Genomic DNA, 21296 nt, shown 5'->3' with positions numbered 1-21296 from the left:
TAATTTTCTGATATGATGAATTTGAGATTTTCATTTGTTGTCATTTGTAATCATCAAAATTAAACAAAATAAACATCTGAAATATATGAGTTTGTATGTAATGTATGAATATAATATACAAGTTTCACTTTTTAAATGGAATTACTGAAATCAATCTACTTTTTCATGATATTCTAATTTTATGACCAGCACCTGTAAAGCCTTCCTCTTTTCCTTCATCTGAATTTGTTGGGTGTGTGCTCAATGAGAGGCATTTTTCTTTACTGCCTCTATCAAAAAATAAGTTGTGTAGCTATAAAAATTGGGAAGATTAAAGCAAATAAAGATCTTTTGTACATTGTTGTGTATGTTTTCCACTGGTCTTTACTTGAAGTTAAGAAGCGAAGAGTTTTAGAACGCCTTGATTTGTAGGGTCATTTGAAGGATTAGCCAAAAATTATGAAAAAAACCTCCATCTTTCAACACTTGTCCATCAGGATGACCTGTCTCTTATAGTCTGTTAGCAAAAGACTTGGTACATCCTGGACAAGTCGTCAGTCCATCGCAGGGCAGCACAGAAATGCATAACCATGCAAACACATTTGCATCTTTGGAGTCACCAAACAACATAATAGTTTTTGGGGGTTTTTCGCCTGTGGGAAAAAAAACAGAGTATCTGGATACTCAGGAAGAACTAACTCTTGTGCTTTTATATTTAGGCCTTCACTCCAGTGAACCCAAATAACACAACATTGTAAAAACAGGTGCTTTGATCAGATGAATCAAAATGAAACTTTGGAAATTACATTTAAATGACAATATGGAAGTAAACCAACATTTTGCATCATCCTGAACGTCCCCTTCGCTGGGGAAACATGGTGGTTGCATCATGCTGTGGTGAAGCTACTCAACTCAAGCCTTTGTTAGGTTGCAAAACTTAAAACTTGGATGCAGGTTAATATTCCAGCTCGGACTGCACAACATATTTCTAATTCGTCGTTGAGTTACTGCTGTTCAGCACATCAGTATTGCTACAGGGAGCTTGGACCTCAGTATTTTACGCATTTATTCCAGCAATTCTTTTTGTGATTCTTGTTGTTCATTGAGAGAGGAATGTTTTAGGCTCCAGATGGGCAACTTTTTCACTAAAACAATTTGCTTAAATGGAAATTATTAAATTATTGCTTAATTTTTCAGCAATATGACATTAATGCATGGATCTCTCAGTGTAACAAGTCAAAATTTGTCAAAATAAAAATATAGGTTGATCCTCTTAATTTTAATAATCATAACTGCAGAAAATTCTGATTTTTTTTATTCATTTATTTTTTTTAAGGTCCTGATTTACCTATATAGTGAGAAAACTGTTAGAGGACTTGGAGTCAAAGCTATGAAAGCGTGGACCACCCCTGCACCCCTCAGACTTCCAAACCAATCCCTCCACGTCAGGTGGATCAGAGCCTCACTTACTGGGTTAATCTGATAGTTTGCATATTAAGGGAAATGGAAACGGCTCCTCCCAATGTGGGGAATAAGAACAAAAGAAAAAGTATTAGCAAAGAGACAAAAAGAAGAAATGGGCTGAGCAGAAAAGATGAATGACTGAATTGTTCCTCTTTAGTAGCGTGACCCCCGGCATGTTATTTCATTAAAAAAAAAAAAAAAATATATATATATATATATATATATATATATATATATGTATATATATATATGTATGTATTCATCTTTAAATAAAGCAATATACACAGATTCTTTGTTATGATAGTGTTTATTTCACAGTTTTTCAGCCTGAAAAGAATTTTTGCCCCAGGTACCACTATTAACGATTTACATGCATGTATCGCACCTCCAGTCACAGGGTCCTCTTATGGTAAACTTCTACAAAAGTGCTTTTGTCATAGCAAAAGAACAAAAAGCAAACAAAAAATGAAAAAGAAAAAAAAGAAGAGGACACTTTTGTGTCTAAAGAAGACGTTTGTCCTAAATCAAAGTGAGCCGATGCTGTAGAAATGACCATGTATTGTTTTTTTTTATTTAGTCAGTCATACGGTCAACCTAATATTCTCCTAATGTTTCACATGTTGTGCAGAAGTACTTCCATAAGAGCAGCATTTCAAACCGTACAGTCAGAGCTACTCTGCAGTTATTTAGGTTGAATCTCTTAGACTGGCCTAGTTAAAGCCCAGGCAAAGCTTCTCCACATTCTATCTCATTGAGTTTGAGCTATTTTGCAAAAAGCAGACAAGAAATATCTGTGCTATGCCTGTGACAGAAGATTGCAGCAAGACCAAATGTAAATATTTTTTGCTAGAAACTGCAACAATGAAGTAGTTGTCTGATTTTATAAACGTTGTAAAATTCAATGAGAGTAGTAATCCAGTCTAATCCAGCTACTGCTGCCAGACGCACAGAGGCCAAAGCACACCTCCTTTCTCCTGGAAGAGCTGACGCCCCCATCCCTCTTTAGTCATAAATCTGTTGTTCTGATTCATTTCCCTTCCTGCTCTAAAGGAGCCCAGCTGTTGTCTTTGTCCCATCCTTAACTGTCAAAATATCTTTGTTGCTCCACTGTGTTTAAAAAAAAAAAAGGAAAAAAAAAATCACAAGTCCTAGAAAGTCGAGCTGTTTAACTTTCAGTCATTTTTGCACAAACTTTTCACTTTTACACAACTCTCCCTCCCTCTGCTATCCCTCTCCCTCAGCTTGGGAGGCAAGAGCCAGTTTGACAGCTTTAGTGACGGCAAGCAGAGGCACATTTTCTGTGCAAACTGTTGTGCTTGAGCTGCTGTGGAGCAGCTATTAGACATTCCCCTGCAGTGACACAAACTGCTGGTTGAGACCATAGCAGTAGGAAGGTTTACACTCATCTTTTGCTCTGCAGTTGTAGCCTAATTGAAACTTAGATAAATCTATCTGGTTGTGCAAAAGGAGAGCTATTTTCCGCTGCCCCTATCACTATGCATTAATAAGTAATCTACACAGAAGATATAAATCTTTCCACCACTAATGGAATCTTTTTATAACGCCTAATTTAAGAGATGCTTATCACAGGTTCTGTTTCCTCAGTTTAGCCTCTCTTAAAATGCATGTAAATATTACACAGAATGCTTTCCTCACATCTTTAATACAACCTAATGGGCCTTTTTTTTTTTTTTTTTTTTACTATCTGTTGTTCACATGCATTGAATATTCATGGTTAATCTCACTCTCATGCTTCTTCATACACTCAAATCAATGTTGTTTTCCATTTTAAACTCGGCGGGGGTTTCTGTTTGATTCAGTTAATGACTGAACATTTCAGCATGATGGGGAAAAAAAACTCGATACATATCTATTATTTCCCTTTTAATGCGGAAGACTATTTTAGTCCAAGGGTTGGTTGCATCTAATGTCTCAATAGCTAATCACAATCTTGCTTGGGATTAAGTATTGGGGTTTGATTTATTACTCGGAAAGAACACTAACTTTAAATCTTATCTTTAAAGGTTAAAGATTAACAAAATAGGGCTTTGTTGTACCAAGTGTTCTTCATTCATTAATTTCTTTCAAGCGGTGAACCTTTCCTTTTTTGTTGTAATGCTTGTTTGCAGACTCCCAGCCTGAGCTAAATATAAACTGGACTGGTTAGATTCTTTCATAGAATGAGGTTGCCTTTATCACTGAGGTTTTTCTCAAAGCCTACAGGTCTACGTCAAACATACCTCATGCCTACATGCATAGAGTCGGCCTTTAGGAACTGTGGTCCGAAGGTGGTCTGGTTGACCCACGTCAATGACCTTACTCAAAGCCCGGTGAAATAGAGCATATAATCGCCCGCTGCTTGTCTAGAATAAATAAATAAACAACCCCGAAAGGCAAGGTTTGTTTGTGTGTTTGTGCACAAGCAAGAGCACATAAATTGATTTTCATGTGTCTGTCCTGCTCTTTGCCAAAATAACCCTGAAATGCTGGGATGCCAAGAGAGCTCTAGTTTCTGTCATCCAAGCTTCATGCTCTCAGCTAATGCTGGTACCTGGCGCCTTGACTACGTGACATATATGCTGCCACAATTACCATTTGAGGAATTAAAGATTTAATGTCAGTTCATGCTTAAAATATCACCATTAACGTTTATCCTGGTTATGTAATGGACGGGAAACCATTCCTAGATTTATCCGAACTAATACCCTATGTGAGCAGGGATAAGCACTTAAGCTATTTTACTCAGGGATGAATGTGGATCATTTTTTAATGACTTCTTACTCCAAACAGCAGGGCTGAGCCCCACAAAAACAGCTCAAAGTGCAAAAGTATTCATACCCCTCTAATCTATTCATGTTTAGTTAGCTTTTATTATGCAATGGTTTTAGGTGAAACAGCGCCATGCAGAGATATGAAGTAGAATTAAGTTTCCACGAAAAGTACGTATTGATACCCTGAATAAAATCTAATCCAGTCCCCTGCCTTAATAATTAGGCCTAACAGTAAACAGAGTCCACCTGTGTGCAGGTTCTCTTACAGAAATAATGTATTTGGTGTTCCTGCAGAGGAAAGGCATCCCCACAGCATGATGCTGCCACCACCCTGCATTAAATTGCAAACTGTTGGACCAATGCTGGCTGCACTGGGTTTAAATTTTTGTAAAAGTGAAGTTTTAATTTAGATTTTATGTATACACACGCATATTTTTATCCGTGTTGGCAGTGCTTTTATTTTATTTACTTTTACTTATTTTAGTTATTTTATTTTTTGTGCAGCACTTTGGAAACCTTGTGTTTATTGAAATCGTGCTTTATAAATAAAGTCGATTGAACTCGATTTGATTTCTCAAAATGATTTAAAAACGATTCATTGTTTTCTTTCAGTTTGCATGCACTACTTTGTGATGATTTAGCTTTTATAATTTGATGTTTTTGGTTCGGGTGTGAAAGAATGTAGGAAACTTTCTGCCGTGCTTGATAAAGCCAAAGTGCTCTTTAACCCAATGTTTAGTTTTTCCATTCAGGCCTACCGTTCAAATATGCAGGTCAAAGTGGTAAATCTTTTAGAAGAGACACCAATATTAGCTCAGTCTAATAAACTTTAACAGCTTTTTTTTTTCTCCTGTCACTCTGGTTCTCTGACTGTTAGGTTCTGATATTTGTGGTTGATTTGTGACTCACTCACGTCCTTCCTTCTTCTTCTTCTTCCTAGGAGGACTCCATGAAAGATGACGGAGGAGGGGATTGTTGTAGCCAAGTGGGACTACACGGCCCAGCAGGACCAGGAACTTGACATCCGTAAAAATGAGCGCCTCTTCCTCTTGGACGACTCAAAGACGTGGTGGCGCGTCCGCAACGCCGCCAACCAAACGGGCTATGTGCCATCGAACTACGTGGAGCGCAAGAACAGCCTGAAGAAAGGCTCGCTGGTGAAGAACATCAAAGACACTCTGGGTAATAATGTTAGCTCTTATATGTTGATATGCTTTTTATTCAAAACGGTGAATCTGTATCCCACAGTGATTACCAAGAGAGAGTGGGTTTCTGTTCACTGAGAGTTTGTTTTTAGTCTGGATTTCCATAGAGACTAAAACGTTTTTTTATCTGTGTTTCTTGGCTGGAAGCTGTCGCCAAGCTCTCCAGGGAGCCTGTTGACTCGGCCATTGCTCTCAGCTGTCAGCACTCTGTCGCTCAGTGTCCCCAGCCATGACTTGGATATATTATCCTGTCTGTGTGGGTACAGCTTTCTGCTTAGAGGAGGGAAAGTAGTGTGTATAGTGCAGGTAAAAGGAAGTCTCTCCTTTTCTTTCATTAAGTGAGAGAAACAGACTTCTAATGACGTATAACAGTATAACTTCTGCCTTTTGAAGCACATTTTCCTGCGTCACAATTAAGGCAAGTGGATGATGCCAATTATTGGTCTGTATCGAGAGATTTTTCAGCATTTAAATCCATGTCTGGAACCTTTAAATCTAATGGTCCATTAGCTCCAAATGCAAGCAAGGAGAGTAAAGTGAGTGATTTCCATGCTTTCTCTATGTAAAGGTGCGATCTGGTGCTTAATAGAGGAGGTTTTAGCCAGTATTCAGATCTGAAGAACAATATAGTTAGCTAGGAGAGAGAAGTGGTTAAAATCTGAAGCGCAGGGACAAATGTGTCACCTTGAGAGCAGAACATGAGGTTATTGGCAGCAGCAACCCAGGTAATGCACAGGAAAGAATGAAATATAATGCGGTCAGTTTTTTTTAATCTTTTGTTAAGTTTATTTTCCGTCAGACAATTTACCAAATAAGATTTTTTTACTCTAAGTGCATAATATCTAAAATACTAATTTCATTAGCAGACCTTATATAGCTGCTCAAATTAAGGGCAAAGACGCTTATTTTAAGAATGTTTAACTTGTTTTTAGATCAGATTTTGCTGTTTGCCATCCTGCAGGATACTGCCACAGCTAAACAGACAACCAAGGTCAGATGTCGCTCCTGTGGAGCCAAACATTCCTTTATTGATTTTTCTATCCCTTTATCATTTCATCCATTTAGAAGTTCATTAATCAAACCACAGAAATATCTGCAGGGAAACCATGATGAGCTTTTAGGTTCATACTTTGATAAGAGAGTAAAATTATTTATTTTGGTAAATTGTGAGCCGATTTATTTCCACTATTTCATAATATGGAAACGTTACCATGTAGTGACATTGGTAATCTTTAACACCCACTGTCACTGATGTGATCTCCAACAAGCATCCTTGGTTGATCAAGTAGCTTCTGTTCTTTCTGATGCTCAAATCAAGGTAGGGAAATGTAAAATGGTTCAACTGCTCTGTGACTCTATGAATGGTTAGCAGAGCTGCCTCTGAGCTTTTCGTGGTTAGATTTACTCCCACCTGAGTGGCTGGGAACGGAAAGGAGAGGAATCAGGCAGGAAATGGAAATGCCTGGTGGAAATTCCACCAAAACACTGATCACACAGTTTGAGTGGTTTCTAATGGCGGGGGGGCTCAGTCACTAAGGCTCCATCAGCTCCTTTCTCTGTCACTGTGGACTTCTGCTTTTACCTTATCAGTAGTTACACTGCAGGACCAACCAGACACCTAATGGCTGTATGGGAATGATGGATTACCTCCCTGTTCTCTGACTGAGTTACATATCGACTGGAACATTTATGGCCTCGTCGTCCCATTCCAGCCCTGGGCAGCATCCTTCCTGCCAGGCGCTCTTTCCTGTTAAAAGCCTGTGAAAATCCAATAGGAGAGAACACTTTCATGATGAGGTGATGAGCAATAGGTGAGGGTCAGGTGCTAATGGAAGTAACTCACTTCAAGAGATAATTTGATTGGCTGATAGCTTGATTTCGTCATCTGGTGGAGGTTTTTTTTCCTCCTTGTTTTAATCCCCCTCAGTGAGTTCACTCCATCATTATTTGAGCATTTCTGATTACTGTTATCTCTAGCTTTTCCTTTCCATCTCTGCTGCATTCTGCAGTCGTATCGTCAGCATCCATCTGAGCAGAGTCTTAACTATAAATGGCTGCCTGCTGCTCCATGCCCCACTTTCTTCTCCTTGGGAAAGAAAAAAAAATGGCAGTGGGTAAAGAAAATAAGCATAGCCCTTAATATTGGTGAAACTGGGTCAGGACTCACCTGTAAAACTAATGGGATCATTACATTTCTGTCCATTTGAGTTTTTAAAGAACACTGCAAGGTTGGCCCAATTTGTTTCAGGCGATATGAGGCACTATGTCCTGATTTCAGGTAAAAATGATAAGAAGTTGCTCTAACCCAGTTGCAGAGTAAAAGCCTTACAGTTGTACTTTAACCATCCAGGTTTTGATTAAATTTCAGGACTCAATCATATTTGGGCATTTTTATCCTTATTACACATTTTGACTTGCTGACATCTGGAGCATCTTCCTGGTAAATATTCTCCAGAGAATATATTCTGTCCACGACGTCTCCTCAGGTGAACCCAAAGATTTCTCCTGTCAGATGTTATTCCCACTGCGGTTTCGCCACTCTGAAATTTTAACGTCCCTCTCATTAAGTCAAATCTGGATGTTTGCTTGAACTGAATTGTAAATTCATCCCAACGCTGCGTGTCCCGAGCCCATAACATCATCAGCGACCCCTCACACCCCCACCATGGGCTCTTCCCTCTGCTGCAGGACCAGCAGATTCTGTAACAGCTTTTTTCCCGCAACCATCAGACAGCTGACCTGTTGAAAACTCTAAATCAAGTCACAAATCGAGACTCTGCATCACACTGATAACACCATACTTGCACTACATGGTGAATATTCAGAATAGAACTCAACTCAATGTTTTTACTGCATTTTGCACCTTATCTATTTATTTATTTTTTAACTGCTCTGAACCTTCCACATCAATGCCTTTTTGCACCATGTATGTCCCACACCGTTTACATTTTGATCACTGTTGCACATTATTGTTCTTGTTATTTTTCACTGCTATGCTGCTGCACAAAAAAAAATAATTGTATACACTCATACGCACAATAAAGTTTGTCTAAGTCATTAAAAAAGACAAAAAAACTTCTTTCTGGTAGACAGACGTTTACTTTGACAAAAACCTCACGTTTATCAGAAAAAGTGACCCCCTCAACATAACGGTGCCATCACCATGCTTTACTGTAGCCATTGTGTATTTACAGTTATAGTTTGGTCTCATCGGAGTGTAACACATTCTTTGAAATAAAACATTTCTGTCTAGCCTTCTCCTTAGTCCAGGCATTCATTGGCCTTACAAGATGTTCATATCCAAAACACAAGCCAGTTCTTATTTGAAAGTCCTGCTGCTCTTTTGGTCTTTTTACCAGCATCACTGACCAATTTAAGCAGCTATATTTCAGCAGCTGCTTAAATGTCGGATTTTTATCCTGGTTAGAAGCATCCCTTTCCTATTGAGGTAGAGTGAAAGATGGAGCTTCATGGAGTCGTACGTTCTTCTTTGCCAGCCTAACTGACTTTATACACATTTAGGGCTGCAACTAACGATTATTTTGCACATCCATTCATCTGTCGATTATGTTTTTCAATTAATCGATTAATAATTTGACAAAAAAAGGTTCTTTAAAGAAGACTTTTTGCAAAATCAAACCAGGTGTAACTAAAACTTTTCCACTTGAGGAGTTCTGAATAGAGCATATTGACAGATAAAACATTTTTTAATCTAAAATGCAAAATATATATATATATATATATATATATATATATATATATATATATATATATATATATATATATATATATATATATATATATATATATATATATTTATGTATATATATATTTTTTTTTTTTTTCTTTTTTTTTTTTTTCTTAACTTTGGTATAATTGCTGCTTTAAAACATGCCTTTAGTCTGTCTCTATACTCCAATTAATTAACTACTAAATTAGTTGCTGATTATTTCAGTAATCTATTAATCCAATTAATTTTTTCAGCCCCATACACAATGTGGCATTAAGACCTCATGGCACTCTGATTAAAAGCAGAGCCAAACTGCTGGTGGGGGAGATTTAAAAGCTCACCTGTGATTCACTGCTTTGCTCTTAAAACGCAGCACCTGCGGTTTCAGAACCAGCTCTTCACTACAGGGTCATGTTGTGCTTTTTGATTGCGGACACGTGTGTCTTGTGGGTGGTACGGTTTTTGCAAGGACTTTTACTTAATACAGTAACTTCCCTGCTGCCTTTTAGTGGAAGTAGAGGAGTGAAGTAATGTGCTGCAACTTTGAGTCTTTCATCAGCTCCCTACCATCAGAGCCGAAGCCCTCTGGGCTCAAACATCACGTCTCCTTTCACAAGATGAAGCGGTAGATGAAGGTTCAGAGTGAAAGAAGAAGGTGTCACGCTGCCGCTCTAACCGGCGTGGCCAGTGCCTTGAAGTGTAAATGAGTGCAGGAGGGGAGGTGTGTGGAGATACAGGTGTTTTTCTGCACTATAAAGCATAGCTTAACCCAATTACATTGGCTGTTTATTAAGGTTTTCTTCTCTCGACCTCCTAAACTTACCCCAGATGCCAGCTTGAGTCGTCATTCATACATTCGCTCAGCTATCAGATGTGTGGGATAAACAGATTAACACAAACACCCTCTGTTTATTATTCCTGCCTCATCCTCCTCCTTTGCATTTTTGTCAGCTGTGCCCTCTGATGTGTTTGGTCTCCAGCGTGTGCGAGAAACAGCTGCCAAGAGAACCCCCCTCTCCTCATCTTTCTCCACTACACTCCGCCTCTCTGCCAACAAGTTTCATGCTACTCTCTGTGAACCCTGCAATTTTCAAACAAAGTAACTGCTCTGTTCAGCAGTGACATTTCTGTGGCCCAGTCTGGGAGAGGAGCTGTCAAGATTTCTCTCTCTTCCATCATTAGCCGCACACGTGAGCTCACGCTCACAATAGCTTCAGCCATCAAGTAAACGGTTTAAACCCTGTCAGCCGCTCGGTGCAATTACTGCTTAAACATTCATGCGAGGAACAAGAGGAGACCGCCTCATTTATGTTTAGTGGATTTTTTTAAAAAGTAAAGAAAATGCTTGGGCGCCACTGAAGTGTTGAAGCACATTAAATGCCTCGTCTTTGAAGGAACAGGTAGGACGGGCCTGACTTTGATCCTGGATACGCCTGTCATCATTAAGCCCATGGTGCCTGCTCCACTTTTCATTCCCTCTGTGTTCCTTCTATTTTCAACCTTTGGGTTTATATAGAGGTGTAGGTGATGTCAACTGAATGCTAAGTAAATGAAAGACCTTGGTTTCATCCTGTAGGAAGGTGTGTGTTTTTCTGTGCTGGACGTTTTACTGCGAAACTCAACAGATTCTTGACTCACCTTTAATCGCAAATCCAACCAAAATTTAAACAGTAACAAAGTCTGTCTCATTTCGCTTGTGAGGGATTTAATAATAATAATGATAATGTCAGGAATTTTATTTTTTATCCATGAAGAAATTAAAATATTTCAGGATTGACCTTAAAGATAAAGTTCTAGTTTATGATCTGGTTAACTGTAAAGTGCCTTGAAATGACATGTGTTGTGAATGAGTGATATATTAAATAAACTGCACTGAATTGAATATTACTTCAGATAAACAAAACAGCATTTAAATCAATACTTACCTCCACCAAGGGAGAAATGAATTGTTCCTTGGCATGAGGCTATCCCGATAAAACACTTCCTTAAAATGTGTTCATATGTTTTCAATTGATCCTGCTAACAAACCAACAACATTCCCACTTCTTTCATAATTTTGTCTTCAGTAAAATACATTCAGACTCTTTGAGTCTGAGGCTTTCAATACTCACTGCTGCCACCCTCTGGTTTAGTTGGGAACTGCTTGTTCCGCCACAAATCCCTATCTCACAATGTTATAGAATCTAAAAAAAAAAAAAAAAACCTGAGTCCAGAATATGATCTAGATCATCACCAAAATGTAATGGATTGTTCATTGGCATGAGGGAAACGCCTCTGATAAAAATTTCTTTAATAACTGACTATAACTTTTTAAGTTATCCTTTAGACAGAAGGACAAGCGCACACAAACTCTCTTAAAAACGTAATCTCCTTGGTGGAAGGAATAGTTTGCTATCCTAGTGTCGGAGGGCCCTCCTTGCCCTAGTACTTGCTAATAAATAGTGTGTTAGAATAACTTCCTGAAAACTTCTGGAGCTTTGGTTTAAACACCATATAGGTTAGCTTGTGTTTGAGCTGCTCTTTGCTGGGCTGGTCATAAATCGACAAATGTTTGGAGATGAACATCTGTCCAGCAACTGGATAATCGAGTGTCATATTTGATAGAATAATTTTTTTGCCCCACAAAGATTGAATATTCTGGGGTTTTCAGCAGCAAGGCAAAAATTTACAACAGAAGACAAAATAAATGTTGAACTTAGTAGAATCAATTAAAAAATGTCGAAACGTAAAAAGCTCGTTTAACAACCTGGACATAAAACAGCAACAAATAATTTACAAAAAGAATTGAAAACAATTTACAGCTGAGACATAAACAGCATTCTGAGTATAAAGTATAAAGTATAAAGTATGGCTGAAACAATTAATCAGATTAATTGTAATTAATCGATTATTGAAATAATCATCAACTAATTTAATAATCAATTAATCATTAAGTGGAGTATAAAGACTAAAACATGCCTTTAGCTGAAAGAGAAACCCACTTAGAGTAGTAATTATGAAAAAATATATAAATATATTGCATTTAAGATGAAGAAAACCTTTTCATCTGTCAATATGCTCCATCCTTACCTTGTCTAGTTGAAAAATTTTAGTTTCACCTGAATACATTCATAAAAAATCTTCTATAAGGAACCTTTCGCTATCCGATTATTAATCGATCAATCGTTAAAAAATAATCAACGGATTAATCAGTTTGTTAAATAATCTTTAGTTGCAGGCAGAGTATAAATTCTAAGAGCTGCTTGAAGGAAAGAAAGATCTGGGTTAATGTTCCTCAGTCTACCTGGAGTACAGCAGTCTGTCCAGCTCTGCATCAGCTTCATACATAGAGTTGGAGACATTGTTTCAAATTATTCCCCTTGATGTAATTTTTTTCCAAAGAACTGTATCTCCGACCACCTGTACTGGGTCTGGGTGGTCCCCATGATGTCATCACGTTTTAGTATAGTGGGTTTTCACCTACAGAGATCTACCAGCAGCTCCTTCTTCCAGTCCTGAGTCCACTATCGTTACTCAACTGGACTGAAAATCTGATTGATAAGTCTGATGACCTCCAATTTAAGCCTTTTTTTTAATTACTCCGAGTCTGTGTCACAGTTTTCTTAGTTCTTCTGGAGTTGGCTGCCAGGTAAGCTGATGAAGCTGGTTCTTTGTTCAAGCAGATTCTCTGGTGAAGGGAGAGAAGGTGGAAGACGGGGAGACATGGTTGAAATCTCTGTATATCAAGAAAAGGGCCGGGGGGAGGCTGTGTTGGAGTCTGCTCATATGTCAGTATGTTTTTATGTACTGTGATAACAAAGATGCAACAATTTCACATTTTTATAGGAAAAAAATGCCTCCAAACCCAGAAACTAGATCATATCATGTTATCACACAAACTGAAATCATTTCTGTGAAGAAGTGTTGAGCATTTTTTTAATACAAGAAAAGTTTTGATTGTGTCCAATATTTACAGATTTATTTGTTAGGTGGAGGTGTAAAGAAGGGATTTCTTGCTACCGCGTCATCTCTTTTTGTTTCTATGGTTGTGCACAGGTTTGGGGAAGGGTAAGAGGAAGACGAGTGCCCGTGATCCGTCCCCTACACCGAGCTCAGACGCAGAGTACCCCTCCAATGGCAGCGGGGGAGGAGGTGGGGTTGGAGCAGCGGAGAGGATCTACGACCTCAACACCCCTGCTGTGGTCAAGTTTGCATACACAGCAGAGAGGGAAGACGAGCTGACCTTGGTCAAAGGCTCCAGGGTGATCGTCATGGAGAAGTGTAGCGACGGTTGGTGGCGTGGCAGTCAAGCCGGCCGCGTCGGCTGGTTTCCCTCGAACTACGTCCAGGAAGAGCTCACGGGGGGCGACGACAGAGAGGCAGATTCCTCGCGGGGTTACCTTGGAGTTCCTCGGGGAGGTCTGCTGGCCAACGGCCAAGCAGGCGGCAGGGGCGTCGTCCTCCACCTGGTTCAAACGCTCTACCCCTTTAGCTCAGTGACAGAGGAGGAGCTTAACTTTGAAAAGGGAGAAATCATGGAGGTGATAGAGAAGCCGGAGAACGACCCAGAGTGGTGGAGGTGTAAGAACTCTCTTGGCATGGTGGGCCTGGTGCCTAAAAACTATGTGATGGTGCGTGACGAGCAGCCCGGCCCACCCTCCATGTCAGGCTCCCCACAGAACCGCTTTGCAGCTCCAGCGCGCTCGGGGAGGTTCGCCGGGAGGGACTGGTACTACGGCAACATCACTAGACACCAGGCCGAGTGCATACTCAACGAACGAGGAGAGGAGGGTGACTTCCTCATACGAGACAGCGAGTCATCGGTGAGTCATTTAGGTGATGTCAGGACAAGCTGACACAATGTCTCGTTACTTTTTATCACTCAGAGAATGATCACACCAAAGAATGACATGAAGAGCCAACTGAGGTGTAAGAATTTAACCTACGTCTGATGCCAACAGTGTTTTATAAACACATCGTAAAGATAACTGTTTACATGCAGGTACAATCAAGTTTAGTTTAACAGAACTACCCATAGTTTGTTCAACCCATATTGGTTGAATGACTGCTCAAAGTAAGGTAGATGCATCCTGGTGAAGATTTTAGATCTAAATTACTAGTTTCACTATTTAAGTATTTTTGTTTTATTTTTAAATGTGCTCTGTACAGAAGAGGATTAGGGCCACTGAAAACATTTTTGAAAAGTTAACAGATTTTTACATTTTATTTCAGTTTTATATGGGAAGAAAGGTCAGAATTCTGACTTTATTCTCAGAATTCTGACTTTATTCTCAGAATGCTGACTTTAATCTCGGAATGCTGACTTTAATTTCGGAATGCTGACTTTAATTTCGGAATGCTGACTTTAATTTCGGAATGCTGACTTTAATCTCGGAATGCTGACTTTAATCTTGGAATTCTGACTTTTTTTTCCTGAGAATTATGACTTTAATCTCAGAATTCTGACTCTTTTCTCAGAAGTCTGACTTTTTTTCTCAGAATTATTACTTTTTTTCTTAGAATTATGACTTTAATCTCAGAATTATGACTCTTTTCTCAGAATTCTGACTTTTTTCCCCTATTAAACTGAAATAAAATCCTAAAATCAGCAAACTTTTTTGATTTTTTTCAGTGGCCCTAATCCTCTTCCGTAGCTCTGTCAGATTTACAACTAATTAATAGTAAAAATGTAAATATTGGTGCAGGATTCAATATTTTTCTGTGGAATATACTTAATAACACTTATTCTCTAATAGTTTATTATTACATTTTTACATTCCTTGATTTGGTTAGTTATTAGGCTTCCACTATTTTTTCTTCCTTTGTGAAATTTACTTTGGAAGTTTGCACACCAGTTGATTCCTCTAATAATCATTAAACATCTTTAAGTCTAAAGAGTCAGTACATCTGTGAGCAGATTTTTACGATATTAAATGGCTTTAACAATAAGGGATTTATCATAATTTGTTGCTTTAAGACCCTCAGTTAAATCCAGCTCCCAGTTGAAGTGTGTGCAGATAAGCCAATGCTGCCATCTGCTGGCCAATCGAACTCTGTCCTTTGTTTAAAAGTCTTTTCCTCTTTGTCTCCCTGTATGGTTTCTAGCCCAGCGATTTCTCCGTGTCTCTGAAGGCGGCGGGGAAAAACAAGCACTTTAAAGTGCAGCTGTCAGACGGGGTGTACTGTATCGGCCAGCGGCGGTTCAACTCCATGGATGAACTGGTGGAGCATTACAAGAAGGCCCCTATCTTCACCAGTGATCATGGAGATAAGCTGTACTTGGTGAAGGCCCTGCTGTGATCTGTACGTCTACACTGGATCCCCCCCCACACACTCTCTCTCTGACACACTCACACATACGATCCATCCTTGTCTTAACCCAAGCCTTAGCTGTGGGCCCTTCCCGCTGTGGCGTCCGTACCACATCTGGATCCTCAGATCTCTTGGATTTTCCGAGCAAAAACAAGACAAGCTTTTTTGCGTTGTAGCTCATGGCTGTTTTTACCGACGACCCTCAGAGAGCCATCACCGAGCCACATGGAGAACACAGTGCGTACAGAGCCTCTGCTATCTTGGATGTGCTAACATGCAGTGAGCAGATTAGCTGCTAACTGATCGCCTTAGGCCTCGCCGGAGGTTGAGCTCTCCCTCTGATGTCATGCATAATGTCTACATACTAGCACGCACATTGTCACTCACACCTTTGCTCTTAATTTACGTTTAGCCGTTCAAAGAGGAACTCGGACCTCAGCGGGACCTAACTGTCATGCCTCATGACAGGCCATGTTTTGTTTTTTTCTTTTCTTAAAGGTTGAGTTTAAACGTTATTTAAAATCATCTTCCTTAAAGTTCTGTAGAGTTCCTTTTTTCACAAAGTGACCATAACCACTCTTTGGCCTTTTTTTTCCTTCTGATTTTTCATCATTCTCCACTCATTTTTTTCTGTATCTAGTAAATGATTTATTACTAGTGATACTTTAATTACAGACAACACTCACTGTAGTATTTCTACCAGACGGTGCAATAGAGGAGACCTCAGAGTTCCTGTAGAGTTTGAATGTTGATCCATGTAACCAAACGTGCCACCCTGTACCCACTACTGCTGGCTCCAGGTCTTTCACATTAATCCACAGCTCAGTGCTCATGCTTTATATTGTCAAGTTGAAAACATTACTGTTTTGTTCTTTAGTATGTGTCTGTAGCTACATGAGGAAGACCAAGAATAATAAAATCTTTTTTGTTTTGTTTTGGTAAAGCTTCCTGAGTTACTCTGTCTGTGATGTGATACAGTTCAGGATAAACAAAAGTACCTCTTCTGATGCCATCTTTGTAATTTAAGAAAACAGTTTGGAGCAAATATTTATGGAGGACTAATGGGTAATAAAGAAGATCCTGATTTATTAAAAAAAAAAAAAATCTATTTACGGATTTGTTTATGAAACATTTAACTTTACAGATCCAACTAATTTCATATGTTGGCAGCTCCAAAAACGTTTATTCCTTCTCTGGATAGTTTACTGCCTGTTAGCAGTAGGACAGCTCAATGGTTTAGGTGTAGTAACGTGTTTTTAAAGCCATGCCTGGAAATTGGGATTGTGTATTATGTGAGGAGCTGTAATGACATCTGCGTACCATCAGGGGGGGGGGCTAGATAGACATAGTCGGTCAGTTTTTTTTGGTGGGGAGAGTTTTTTTTTGTTGGTTATTGTTTTGTGTTTTTTTTTTATTGCTGGGAGTTTGAGCTGGTGTTTTCTGTGGTTTGCGTGGGGTGAACGGTTGTAGTGACCACCCTAGCTTGTGAAGGGGGTTTATGGATGGTGCGTGGGGTGGGTGGGGGGGTCGTCCTGGCTCAGACCGGGGGGAGGCGCACAGGGGGTGGTGGTGGGGCGCGGGGGGGGCATGGGATGGTAAGGGGGGTTGGGGGACGTTTAGGAGTAAGGTTCGGTTTGGTCTGGTGGGGGTGGGAGGTGGGGTTTTGGGGGGTATAGGGGGGGTTATTGTGTTTGTTTTTTTACGTGGAGGGGAGATAGGATTATGATTCGGAATGTGTGAAGATGCATGAGAGGTTTGGGTTGGGTGGGGTTTTTTACGTTTAGGGTTAGTGGTTTTGTGTTGCGACTTGGGGCTGTTGTTTTTAGAGATCGTGCTGTGCTTTTTCTAACGGAAACAGTATATATAGTCATTGATCTGTCTCTTATACAGGAATGCTTCTCAGATCAATAAAGAGGGGAAAAAATCTTTAAAAAGTTGTAAAATGTATTTAATAATCAGATTTAAATTCAGATTCTTCTCAAATTTCAGCTAGAAATCAGTTTTGAGGTAAAAGAGAAATATTCTCATAGGCTTTCTACACATGTTTAACAGGGCCAGAATGATGGGAGGGAGCGCTAAGTACAGCCTGAAACTTGTTTTTCAGACATTACCTAATGTTTGATCAAACCTGGGAGTCAGTTTGGAATTGGTCATCATTCATTGTTGAGAAACCAAAATATCGTCATCTAACTTAAGACTAGAAATCTTACACCTGTTTCTGTGCATTTGTTTACCAGTGGAAGTGTTGATCACGGGGTCCTCAGCTTTTATTTGATATATATCTGAATGTTAATGAGCACTGCTATTTATTTCCTATTTCCACTGTATGTATATATTCAGATAACAAGAGGTGCATATATGAATCACTAAGATCCAACCTATGGTACTGTATCGCCAACAACGTGATGAGAAATGAGATACTTTAGTTCAATAAAACTTTTTGACAAACGTTCATGACTGGTTAATGTGGGTCTGGGTTTGCATTGGGGAAGAGATTTCTTTAAAAAAAAACTTTTTAGTTTATTTATTTATTTTTTTTAATTGAGAGCTTAAGGTTCTTATTAGGGATGCACCGATCTGATATTTTTATCGGTCCAGATATAAAGAAAAAAACTAGATCGTATCTGTGACAATTGACTCGATTTAGGAGCCGATCTATTCATTCCTGAAACTCTTATGCTATGGCCCTGCACAGTCACATGGGCAGTGCAAACAAAACATAACACGATGAGTGCGAGGGCGAAAAAGCGAAAGGATTTGCGGTGTGGTTTTTCACGCTTCAGCCTTAGCCCAATGGTGTGCAATATTTTGTAGAGAAGAAATGTTCCGAGGGCGGCGGTGTTAAATTCATCAAACTATTAACACCAACCAAACTTAATGAAACACCTCTTGAAGTTTCATAAAAGGGCAACATGTATGAGTATTATTGGACTCAGCAACCAGAATGAAGAAAGAAAACAAAAAAGGAAGCAGTAACTAACTTGATGGAAGCAAAGGTTACTAAGAAGTGACTATTTTTCATGCTAACAGTATGCAGGCCATAAAAAAAAAATAAAGAGATGATACTTTGATATGATTATTGACCACTTTTTTTTTGCATTTTGTCGGAGAACTTTTGGTTTAAAGATTTTGTCCACAGTTTTATAAATTAAAAATGAGGTAAATAAAATATTTGGGTGGTTTTCATATTTTTTGTTTTAATAATGGGAAAAATCATAAATTATATGCCACAGAAAGAATGACTCACGCCGTTTTTTTTCTTTTAGGATAATTATTCAATGCTGTTCACAAATAATTCATATCGGTATTGCTTAGCTAGGGTGAGACTGAATTTTAGGTCGTGACAGGCGGATGAAAGTTGGAGTGTGTGTGTGTGTGTGTGTGTGGGTGTGGGAGTAGTGGTGTGTGTGTGGGTGGTGGGTGTGGTGTGTGTGTGGGTGTGGGTGTGTGTGTCGTGTGGTGTGGGTGTGTGTGTGGGGTGGTGTGTGTGTGGGGGTTGTGTGAAGGGTGTTGTGTGAGTTGTGTGGTGGGTGTGAGTGGGTGGGTGTATGGTGTGTGTGTGTGGGTGTGTGTGGGGTGGTTTGTGGATGTGTGGGGTAGTGGTATTAGAGAGTGTGTGGGTGGGTGTGTGTGTGTGTGTGTGGGTGTGGTGTGTGTGTGTGAGGGTGGGGTGTGAGTGGTGTGTGAGGGTGGGTGGTGGGTGTGTGGTGTGGGTGTGTGTTGTTTGGGTGTGTGTGTGGGTCGTGGTGTGTGGTTGATGTGTGTGTTGGTGAGTGATTGGTTTGGGTGTTCAGAGAGTGGGTGTGTGTGTGAGGGTGTGTGTGTTGGGTGTGTGTGTGGTGGTGGTTGTGGTGTGTGGAGTGTTGTGTGTGTGGGTGTGAGTGTTGGTGTAGTGTTTTTAGGCTGTGAGTGTGGGTGTGTGTGTTTGGCTTAGGGTAGTGGGTGTGAAGTGTGGTGGGGTGTAGGTAGTGGGTGTGTTTGGTGTTGTAGAGTGGTGTGTTGGTGAGTGTGTGTGTGTGTGTCGGGTGAGTGTGGGTTTGTGTGTTTGGGTGTGTTAGTGTGGGTAGTGGTGGTGTGTTGTGATGTGGTGGTGTGTGTGTGGGGTGTGTTAATAGTGTGAGTGTGGTGCTCTGTCATAATATACATCCTTTATATACATATATATATATATAATTATACATAATATATATACAATTAGCATTATATATATATGGGTAGTATTTATACATTATACAGGTATATATATTGTACTATATATACATATAATATATACATTATATATTTACATATATATATACATATATAGAATATATATAGTATATATATATTATATATATATATACATATTATATATTATAAATACATATATATATTAGTATATATAGTATACATATATATATATATTATACTATATATTACATATTATATATATACACTTATATTGCCCAAATGTATTTGCCTACCCATCCAAATTTGATTGGAATCAGGTGGCTTCCAATCACTTTCCATGGCCACAGGTGTATAAATTCAAGCACCTTAGGCATGCAGCTGTTTTTACAATACATTTGTGTGCAAAGAATGGGTCCGCTCTCAGGGAGGCCTCACGTGAATTCCAGCGATCGCGAACTGTGAGTAGGATGCCACCTGTGCAACAAAATCCAGTGTTGAAATTTGCCTCCCTCGCTCCTAAAATATTCCACAGTCAACTGTCAGCTGTATATAAGAAAATGGGGAAGTTGTTTGGGCGAACGCACGACCCAAACTCAGCAACGGAAAGTTGCGGTAGGCCACGTTTGTAAAATAAAACTGACGTGAGCGGGCGGCGGGGGGTGTGCAGCGGATGCTGACAGCGCCATAGTGCGAAGAGGTCGCCAACTTTCTGCAGAGGGTCAGTCAATTCACTACAGACCTCCAAACTTCAGTGGTGGCCTTCCGATAAGCTCGAGAACAGTGCCGCAGAGAGCTTCATGGGATGGGTTTTCCATGGTCGAGCAGCCTTGCCCTCCATCCAAGCCATACATCTACCAAGTGCCAATGCAAAGCGTGGATGCGGTGGTGTAAAGCCACGCCGCCATTGGACTCTAGAGCTAAGTGGTAGACGCCGTTCTCTGCCGAGCTGAACGAATCGCGCTTCTCCATCTGGCATTGATCGGACGAGTTCTGGGTTTGCGCGGTGTGGGTTGCCAGGAGAGAACGGCTACTTGACTGACTGCATTGTGCCAAGTGCTAAGTTTGGTGGAGGGGGGATTAATGGTGTGAGGTTGTTTTGGTTGTTTTTTTTCAAGGAGCTGCCGGCTTGGCCCCTGTTAGATTCCAGTGAAAGGAACTCTGAAGCTTTCAGCATACCAAGACAAATTTTGGGACAATTCACCATGCCTCCCAACTTTGTTGGGGAACAGTTTTGCGAGCTGGCCCCCTTCTACTTCCAACATGACTGTTGACACCAGTGACACAAGAGCAAGCGTCCATACAAGACATGGATGACAGAGTCTGGTGTGGATGAACGTGACTGGTCCTGTCACAGAGTCCTGACCTCAACCCGGGATGATAGAACACCTTTTGGGATGAATTAGAGCGGAGACTGAGAAGCCAGGCGCCTTCTCGGGCCAACATCAGTGTGCGTCGATCCCACAAATGCCGCTTCTGGATGAAGGTCAAAATTTTCCCATAAACAACACTCTCAACCTTCGTGGATAGTGAGACACAGACGTACACAGAAGAGTTGAAGCTGTTCTAGCGCAAAGGGTGGACCCGTCGTCTTTTTGAACCCTTGAGAGGTACATGTGGTTATACGGGGTGGGCTCGGTTGAGATTGTGTGGTGGTTGGATGGGGTGCACTTTGTAGGGGGGGGATTT

General features: G+C 40.0%; 1 protein-coding gene across 1 annotated transcript in view; it reads left to right on the top strand.

Annotated features, from left to right (window-relative positions):
• Window positions 1–16519, top strand: part of nck2a (NCK adaptor protein 2a) — a 52064-nt gene extending 35545 nt beyond the window's left edge. Inside the window, exons 2-4 of the mRNA XM_038289667.1 lie at window positions 5155–5396; window positions 13185–13951; window positions 15234–16519. Coding sequence (XP_038145595.1) covers window positions 5171–5396; window positions 13185–13951; window positions 15234–15428 — 1188 coding nt within the window. The 5' untranslated portion in view covers window positions 5155–5170 and the 3' untranslated portion in view covers window positions 15429–16519. The remainder of the gene's footprint in view (window positions 1–5154; window positions 5397–13184; window positions 13952–15233) is intronic.
• Window positions 16520–21296: the final 4777 nt, after the last annotated feature.

Source organism: Cyprinodon tularosa, unplaced genomic scaffold (genome assembly GCF_016077235.1).
Source record: "Cyprinodon tularosa strain WSP-4 unplaced genomic scaffold, ASM1607723v1 ctg270, whole genome shotgun sequence".
In the NCBI taxonomy this organism is placed as follows: domain Eukaryota; kingdom Metazoa; phylum Chordata; class Actinopteri; order Cyprinodontiformes; family Cyprinodontidae; genus Cyprinodon; species Cyprinodon tularosa.
The sequence above is the reverse complement of the archived record's forward strand: the minus strand, read 5'-3'. Positions and strand labels throughout refer to the sequence as shown.